The sequence below is a fragment of the Triticum dicoccoides genome, chromosome 5B (genome assembly GCF_002162155.2).
Source record: "Triticum dicoccoides isolate Atlit2015 ecotype Zavitan chromosome 5B, WEW_v2.0, whole genome shotgun sequence".
Taxonomy (NCBI): Eukaryota; Viridiplantae; Streptophyta; class Magnoliopsida; order Poales; family Poaceae; genus Triticum; species Triticum dicoccoides.
In genome coordinates, this window is record NC_041389.1 from 55,132,927 (window position 1) to 55,141,814 (window position 8,888).

The 8,888-nt window shown below is 46.2% G+C and overlaps 1 protein-coding gene across 1 annotated transcript; it reads left to right on the forward strand.

Moving 5' to 3' along the window:
- The first annotated feature begins 423 nt into the window (after positions 1 to 423).
- On the forward strand, positions 424 to 1,894 carry LOC119305160 (outer envelope pore protein 16-2, chloroplastic-like). The gene is made up of 6 exons (XM_037581762.1): positions 424 to 633; positions 750 to 867; positions 950 to 981; positions 1,059 to 1,092; positions 1,179 to 1,246; positions 1,365 to 1,894. The coding sequence occupies exons 1-6, from the start codon at positions 508 to 510 to the stop codon at positions 1,506 to 1,508; spliced, it is 522 nt and encodes a 173-aa protein (XP_037437659.1). The 5' UTR covers positions 424 to 507; the 3' UTR covers positions 1,509 to 1,894.
- The last annotated feature ends 6,994 nt before the right edge of the window (positions 1,895 to 8,888 follow it).

The window sequence follows — 8,888 nt, forward strand, 5'->3', positions numbered from 1 at the left end:
TCTTTTAATGATCCCAGGGTTTTTTGGAAATTTGAAACATTTTTAAGAAAACGTTAGAATAAACAAAATAAAATGTGACACGAAGAAAGCCTCTCGCGAGAATTCGGCTTGCCCACTGACACTCACTTCAGGCGTCGCTGCACAGCACTGGTCGACGCCAAACAGGATGCCTCGTAGTTTGCCTCGGAGGTCCCTTGGTGTGGTGACCCCCTCTGCTCGGCCCAACGTTGTCCTGCCACGCGCCCCTCAACCTCCAAGCGCATGGAGAACCTTCAGGAACACTCTGCCGCCTGCGCCATGGGCGCGCACAGCCCGCCACGAGGAGCGGCACGGACACGTTGCCGCGCGGCACCCCACACGTGTACCCACGCGCGCCTCCCCCGCTCCGTTCATAAAACCGAGGCCCTCGGCTCCACCGCTCGGCACTTCTCTATCGTATCGCCAGTCCAGCACGCAGTCCACAGCAAGCGAGCAAAGAGAAGAGAGAAGACCAGCTGCGAGGAGGAGATGGGCAGCAGGCTTGACGCGCGCACGCTCAAGGACGAGGTGGCGAGCATGGACCGGCGCCCGCTCCTCGACCTCGGCCACCCGCTCCTCAACCGCGTCGCCGACAGCTTCATCCGCGCCGCCGGAGTACGCGCCCTTTTTTTGATCTCCACCCACCGTGCACGCGTGCTCTGCTCCATCGTTTCTCTCCTGCTCCGTCGTGCGTTAACTGATCCGACTGCTCCGGGCTGGTATGATGGCAGGTCGGAGCGGCGAGGGCGGTGTCGCGGGAGGCCTACTTCGTCGCAGTCGAAGGGATGTGGGGAGACTCGACGGGGCTGGACAGCACCGCCAAGAGGAGCCATTTCTCCAGCGCCAGAGGTGATACCTCTTTCCTGGACAGTACTACCTCTTTTCTCTCTGTTTTCGTTAAGCCCGAGCTGATGAACTCGACTCTCCACAGGGGATGACGGCCAGAAGTCGCTCGACGCAGTGGTAAGCGAGGCTCAAATCATCTGTTTCGACAGCTAGTTCTTCTCCCTCTGACCACTAGCTCGCACCTTGGTTTGCAGGTTAAATCGGCAAGCAAGGAGGCCATCCAGTGGGGTCAGTATTCATTTCAGCGTTAACTAATTATTGTAGCTCAAAAATCATTTTAGCACAGCTTGTAATATGTATTGTTCTTATGGCAGGATTGGCAGCCGGAGTCTACTCTGGGATAACGTACGGTCTGAGAGAGGCAAGAGGACACCATGACTGGGTTGGTCTCTCGATCTCCAGACTAATTTTCTACTTGCTGTTTCAGATCAGCTAGGTTCAGAATTAACTGGCTGCTTAACTAACTTGTGTTTGTTGACCTGATGCTGCTGCTGCTGCAGAAGAACAGCGCGATAGCAGGGGCGATTGCGGGAGCGGCAGTCGCGCTGACCGGGGACAACGGGCACTCCGACCACGTCGTCCATTTCGCCATCACCGGAGCCGCACTGTCGAGCGCGGCGACCATGCTCTCCGGCATATTCTAAGCGGCGGAACGTGGGGCTAGGGCTATGAAATTTGGAGCAACTCTTGAAATGTGGTACTGTATTTCCCTTAATTTCTCCATGTACCTTTGACAGTTTGTGCACTCTGTCCCATCTGCTAGCTAGCCCTGGAACCAAGCAAGTCCGAATTTCGTTAGAATTTCTGCTGTAATGTTTGCTCCTTTTGTTCTATATGTTCTATTCGTGGCACTATGCTCACGAGTTTGAGACCTCGAATCCTCTATGACCACATGGATGTCTAGATGAGGATAAGAGTTGCCGGAGTAATGTTCTGCCGGGAGATGCAATGTTGTGTCTGAGAAGCCTGCATGAGCAAGGGCACACTATGTTGTAGCAGAGTTATGCAATTTTTGTTTCCGGTGGTTAAACCTGAACATGCAGTGCCTCTTCAGGCCCAAAAATCTATCTTCAACGGATAATGTAGAACTAACATGTACATCTCCAAAAACCAAAAACCCATCACAACAGATAATGTAAAACTAATGTAAAACCCATCTCCGATAGATAATGAATAGATGCATAACAGTGTTCAAAAAAAATGTAAAAAAAATGTATAGGTGCATAACCCGATAATGTAGATGCATAAACCATCTTCAAGAGGTCCAAAACCCATCTTCAACAGATAATGTAAAACCCACCTATCTCCAATCTCCAACAGATAATGACGATACATAACCCATCTTCAACAGATAAAACCCAACTGATAATGTAGATGCAAACCTTCTTACATCTTTACATCTCCATGATGGAGGATGCAAACCTTTCTACATCTTTACGGTTCAAAGCTAACAAATAGATCTCATGTTGGCACTCAATGGCTAAGATCTCCATGATGGAGGATATAAAACACAACACCAGGGGATGCAAATATCCATTTACGGGAGATGTAAAATCGGCGGTTGCGTGTCAATTGCAATTGCCTAATTGTGTTCATTTGGCCGCCCGTTGACGGCCATGCCGTCGCCGATGACTGTTGACATCAAATTTTGGCACGGTCAATAACTTATTTAAGATGGCTTTAAATGAAGATGTGATCTTCATGAAAGAGTTCCGTATTGTTGATATAAACATCTTTGAAGTTTGGGTCATCACCGTCCGATTTCATCTCGAAGCCCATCTTATATTTAGAGTACTATTAAGACCCCAAGACGACCTCAAATGAAAAAAGATCTAAACGGATTGTCTTTGTTTCGTCGAAACGATCGATTTTGATATAAAAATCATCCAAATTCGAGTTCATATCTAAAAGTTAGAGCAATCGGAGTGTAGCCCTGTCACGAGGCGAAATATGACGCGCCGCCATGTCTGATGGGTAGCGCGAGTAAACAAATCTTTTACGCGAGCTATTTGGCTCTCAGGATGACCTCTGATCAAAAAACGTTCAACATGAAAGTTGTTCGTATCGTCGAAACGGTCAAAATTGCTTTTGGACTCGTTTTCATCCGAGATCATTTACCACCATAAAAAAGACCCGCAAGATGCAGCCAGTTTAAACCGAACAAGTTTGGAAAGTTCGGACAAGACCAATCCGAATTTGACTAAGGTTTGACGTGAATCCAAGACTTTTCCTTGCACGGGAAGTCCAGCCGCCCTTTATATACCTAAGGGGTGACGGCCGATTGAACAACACACAATCGATCAATTCATCTACCATTTTTTTATCATTTATCTTTTATCTTTTCTCCTTAACCCTAGCTCTTCTTCTTTCTCGTTCTTCGTTCGTTCTTCTTCATTGCAGGGCGGCGAACCTCGAGGCCCTAGGGGCGATCAGGTCGACCTAGGGCAGCCCATAGCCACCGCGCGCCCTGACGGGGTCCCTTCCGGTCGTGTGGGGTTTCGGGTCCTGAAAAGCACCTGCCGAATTGCTTGCGTACCGCGCTTCCGAACGGGTCTCCTTCGACGTGAGCTGCGGTGCATCACCCTCGGTGTTGGAGGTACACGGGGACGTGTTCGTGTGCGAACATATTTTTTGGCGACTCCGTTGGGGAAGAAGCTTCGAACGGTCTCCGGACCGTTCTTGCTACGAAGAGATCGTCATCTAGGGTTTGCTGTCTACGAAGATAATATGAATACCCAATCCCTTTATGTTTTTTTTTTTGAACAAAAGATGGGTCACGCGACCCAGAAACTGCATTAACCATAGATCGGTAGCACTAGCACACCGTAGTTTACAACAGGACACACAAAGGAAAGAAAATTACAGACCAGTCCCTGTTTTTTGCATGGAGGACCCCGAACAGGAAACAAGAAATGCAATCGGGTCCAAATCATCTCCCAACCGGATCCAATCCCGTCGTCGCCGGGGACGTTAGCACTTGGTACGTCGGGACCTCCGCAGCTGCTTCTCCCATAGCACAACACCGCAGAAGAAGAAGCCTTAGACTCCGATTCGGAGATGAACTGCCTCCCATCTAGGCACCAGGCCGGGAGGAAGAGAAAGGGCCGCCCTTCGGCCAGCATATTCAATGGCGAGACGGTGAGGACCGGCTGCCGACAGCCGAAGCGGGCGCCGTTGCCTCGTCTCAAACCCATTGAGGATGAGCTCCTTCCCAAACTGCAAAGTCCAGCTCGCCGCCTCTCCTTCTTCCTCCATCCACCACCACGATGGCTTGAAAAGAAAGGGAAGAGCAGCCGGGCCTCCACCTTAACAGGAAACACAACGAGCTTATTGAAGGAGTCGCCGCCGTCATTTCCTCCGGTTGCACGCAGCACCTCGCCACCGCAACCATCAGAAACGCCGACGCTAGCCACCAGGCGCAGCTCGCGTGCGCCGGCGGCGCGCTCCACCACGGCATAGCGCCAGACACCACTTGGGCAAGACTCGATCTAATCCTAGACCTGCTATTTACAGATCTCCACACACCTCTCCCATCTCTCGTCCGGCCGGCATCGCCGTCGTCGGAGATTGGGGATCGGGCGGGATCGGGGAAGCTACAGGCGACTCTCAAGGGGCTCTCTAGAAGGGACTCGCTCCTGCTTTGGTTCGGTTCCCCAATCCCTTTATGTAGATACAAATAATTCATATGGTGTTACTAGATCGTTCAATGAGTATACTCTATCGGCCAATCCCAGTTTTTTCAATCATGGAACTAACTACGTGCAAAGGCCGATTCAAAGTAATTTATATACTTCAACTTCTGATGATATTAGTAACATGCATCATATGTATCCCAACTCACATGCATCGGCAACCCAGCAAATTCATATGTCGATGAGCAACATGATGAGTTCGATTAATCAATTTGAAACACCCCAAGTTAGAATTTCCAATGCCATACAAGAAAGTGTTTCACCCTTTTATTCATCGGCAGCTAATGTGCAATATAGTAATCCAACCATGCCGATGAATGAGAGAATTAGCCATGCTACTAGTGGCTATTTGACCAGTTACTCTCAACCGTCATATGCTACACCTCATGTTGGTAATTCTTCGGCACCATACACAACTGTAGATGCTCATAATTCGGCTTCACACCTTCTTGGTTATAGCCGAATGAATGTAAATTTTACAGGAACGGTTGTGCCCAATATTGTAGAAGATGAGGTAGTGATGGCTGCATTGAAGAGTTTAGCCCAAAATAAGAGAATTAGTGCTCTTTGCCTTGAACAACATGAAAAGGGGCTATTTCCTGATTATGCCGCAATAAAAGCTAAAGTTTTGCAAGAAGATGAATCTTTGCCAATTGATAAAATTGGCGAGCAAAAATATGGTCTTACAACAATGCATATGCCTTCACCTAGTACTACATCATATTATACACCCCCTACACAATTGCAAAATTTCAGCAACACCCGTGTATCATTGCCGAAAGAATATAAAAGCATTCGGGGGCAATCATATCCGGAGTGGGCTGAAATTGAGAAAAAGCTTAAAGCTAATTTTGCCGCTCGCCGTCAGAAACAAATAGAAAAAAAATTGGCTCAGATAAAAGAAGCATTGTCAATTGGTAGTATCAATGAAAAGAAGGATGATTCGGAACATAAAAGTGCTTCGGTTGAAAAAGCCGAATCAAGTAGTTTATATTCTGAATCCATCAAATCCAATGAGGCAAGCATTATTGAGAAATGGCATGGTAAGCATAGGAAAACAACGGTGCTTGATTTTTCTGAGGTTAATGAAACCTACTTCCTGCCCTATGAGTTCCGTGCCGTAGAAATTGACAAGCTTCAAGGACAAGAACAAGTAGCCGAACAAAGTTCGGTCGACAAAAATCTTCAGTGTAATGATGCACGGAATAAAGAAAAAGATGATAAAAAGGCGTTGGAGAGTCATCCAAAGATGAAGCTAGATATTGTTCAAGTCACACCACCATCATGCTCTCCCAACGTATTTGAAGAGGTATGCATAGCGAGTAATTTACCTATTTTCAGATTTGGTCACAACTTTATTGTTGATGCATCTATTAGAAAAATCCTCATAGGTAATTTTGAAAGACCAATGAAGAAAGGTAATTTATTTGTTAGCGATAAAATTGTTTTAGAACATATCGGTCAACCAATTGTGCCAATTATAAAGACCGATAATGACTTATTATTGCAGCCGAAGCTTTCCCCATTGCTTTATCTAAAGTTCATATTTATTTGGGTAGCTTTGCTTATTTCGTACTTGGCTTGCACTTGGTCTCAATTGAGACATGTATGTTCTAACTATTTTTATTTCAGAAATTTAAAGCCAAGGTTAAATTTTGTTGAGAAAACTGATGCTAGTATAATATCTTACCCAAAGACATCGGAGATAGAGTACAAAACACAATGCATAGCCGAATGGTGTGATGCAAAATTTGAACCATTCCTTTGCTTAACTCCAAAGCCGTTTTCACAACAAGATCGGCAAGAGAATGAAAAGTTTACCTTCAATTCAAGCATGTGTGATCAAATATTTGATTTGTTGTTACAAAATAATTATATTAAAATTCTTGATCACCATGTTGAACCATCTATCCAAGGACGAATGTATTGTAAGTTGCATGATTCGTCCAAGCATAATTTTGAGGATTGCAACATGTTTCGTCAAATAGTTAAATCGGCCATTGATAAAGGATGATTGAAATTTCTTGAGACACCCAGAGATGACCAGTCTATTCCAATTGGTCCCGATGGCAGAAAGTTTTTGCATCGGCTGCTTCAAGCCGATTCATTTGAAGAGAAGGTAAAAACTACAGGTGATGGGATCAAGCTTTCAAGTAAAGAAGTTGTTGAAGAGCATAATGAACATAATCTTGAGGGCAAGAATTCCATCGAAGCAACAATGGAGATGCCAAGGACTGGGGGGCAGCAAGCAAATCCAATGATCGATGAAAGCAAACCAAAAGAAAACAAAGGCCAAAATAAGCGCAAGTGCAAGAGATCAAAAATCACCTTCGCTGAACTATTGGATAAATATCAAAAGAAGAGTGAAGAGAAGAATGTTTATCAGCCAAATCATGCAAAGAAATCAAGGTCACCCCCAAGGCGCAAATATGAGGATCGATATTGGCAAAGTGATAATTTTAATGAAACATATTCATATCCTTATTTTGGGCCGCCAATGCCAATGTTGTGGATACCTCCCTATGCTCATATAGATACATATTCATCATGGGACAGGTATAATACAAGGGCACATTCTCCATCTTATTCTAGACCATCTCACCAATACTATGCAGCTCCAAGGAGATCAACATTTGAACAATCACGCATCAAAGACCGTTTCAATCATAAGGAATCGGTCCAGAGCTCAAGAAAGAAGAAAGAGGTGGTAAAGCAAGTTTACCGCGTGAAAAGAGATGGTCGTAAGTGTGCTGCTTCAGATTTGACCTCAAGTAACAAAGAGCCAATTAAAGTGTTGACATTGGCTACAAAAGGCAAAGAAGTGAAGCAATCAATTGATAAAAATCAGAGTGCCAAATCTGAAGAAGAGAAGTGGAGAATGCAAAAGGCCGAAAAGGAATTGCCATTGGTCAAAACAGAATCACAGCCGAGATGCCCACTCGACTTATCATATTGGCAAAAGAAGAAATTACAAAAAATTAGTGCACAAAAACTTGAAGAAAGAAACATGGCATGGGTTCCTAAAGGAAGTACTCAAAATAAGAATTATGTGAAAACATCCATTACACGACGTGCGGCAAAGGTGAAGAAGGAAAAGAGTGAAAACTATGAAGGACGCGAAGGTTTCAACATCTTCGGTCTACACATTATCCATATTCCTCAACTATGCCATTGACGCTTATGCCATAGAATTCGTCATCAGGCATGATTGGTAACCCTCAATGGGCTTATTTTAATTCATGGATGTCATATAATTTCTTACATCATGAAAGGGTATTACCAAGTCACTATACATTCGGTTAGCTACAAGTTTGTTGTTGATCCAAAGGGCCAAAATACTTGATTTGACATTTCGTTTGTTTGTTTCGTCTATATGTGCTTTGAACGAAGTTTACATGGTAATGGTCGATATTTACCTATCGTCCTAAGAGTATGTGTCGGAGTAATTGGCCACGGGTACCCCGAAAACAGCGAGACAATTATTCAAGACATCGGGGCTAGCAAAGCGCCTCAGTCCGACTACCCGGCCGCTCCTACCGACTCCCCGTCCGACTGCCCTGCTCGGCCGGCTGCCGGCTGCCGACTGCGCCAACCAGCCGGCTGTCGACTGCAGCTCGACCCGACACCGACAAGACCCCGACGAGACGACCATACCGCGGACAAGACAACCGTACCGCGATGCCATCATGTACAGTGTCACTTGTCCCTGGACACTATTCATGAAGTGACCTAAAAGACAAGCATGACACCCACACCATGCCCCCATGCCCACTTGTCCATGCCACTACATAGCTTAGGAAGTAAACTAGCTATGCTTATATAAAGGCACACATCCATCCATCCAGGGGATGGACTCCCATGGACTCACGCACACACCCACAAGCAAGCTAGCTAGCAAGAGAGCTAGCTAGCCATCCATCCATCAACTCCCACGGGCAAACATGCCCAAGCACATCCATTCGGCCAAGAGGCAACGACCACCAGGCCGCGTATATATACAAAGCCAGATGCCTATGGCACTGAGCTTAGATACAGCTTCAGGAGCACTTTGTACTAGATATATCAGATACACTCAGACATGCAGCAGTAGGAGTATTATCTCTGTTGAGAGCTCCGAAGCTGGGTAAACCACCGCGTGCTACTCGCATACCCGCTCCCAGACCTATCAGCCGCAGTCTTACCCTCACACTAAGCCCTTGTGGCATCTGTCGACTCGCAAGCCCTCCGTGAGAACACCACGACAGTTGGCGCCCACCATGGTGTGGTACTACTACTATGCTACCACGCTGCTGCTGGTTTCGTAGTCCGGGCGGGACCACTTTCGTCACCACC

What these genes read in the sequence shown, in the direction of transcription:
- LOC119305160 (XM_037581762.1), top strand. Translation starts at nt 508, where the DNA reads ATGGGCAGCAGGCTTGACGCGCGCACGCTCAAGGACGAGGTGGCGAGC. An exon ending in AGAAGTCGCTCGACGCAGTG is followed by an intron (nt 982 to 1,058) that starts GTAAGCGAGGCT and finishes CTTGGTTTGCAG; the next exon opens with GTTAAATCGGCAAGCAAGGA. An exon ending in CAAGAGGACACCATGACTGG is followed by an intron (nt 1,247 to 1,364) that starts GTTGGTCTCTCG and finishes CTGCTGCTGCAG; the next exon opens with AAGAACAGCGCGATAGCAGG.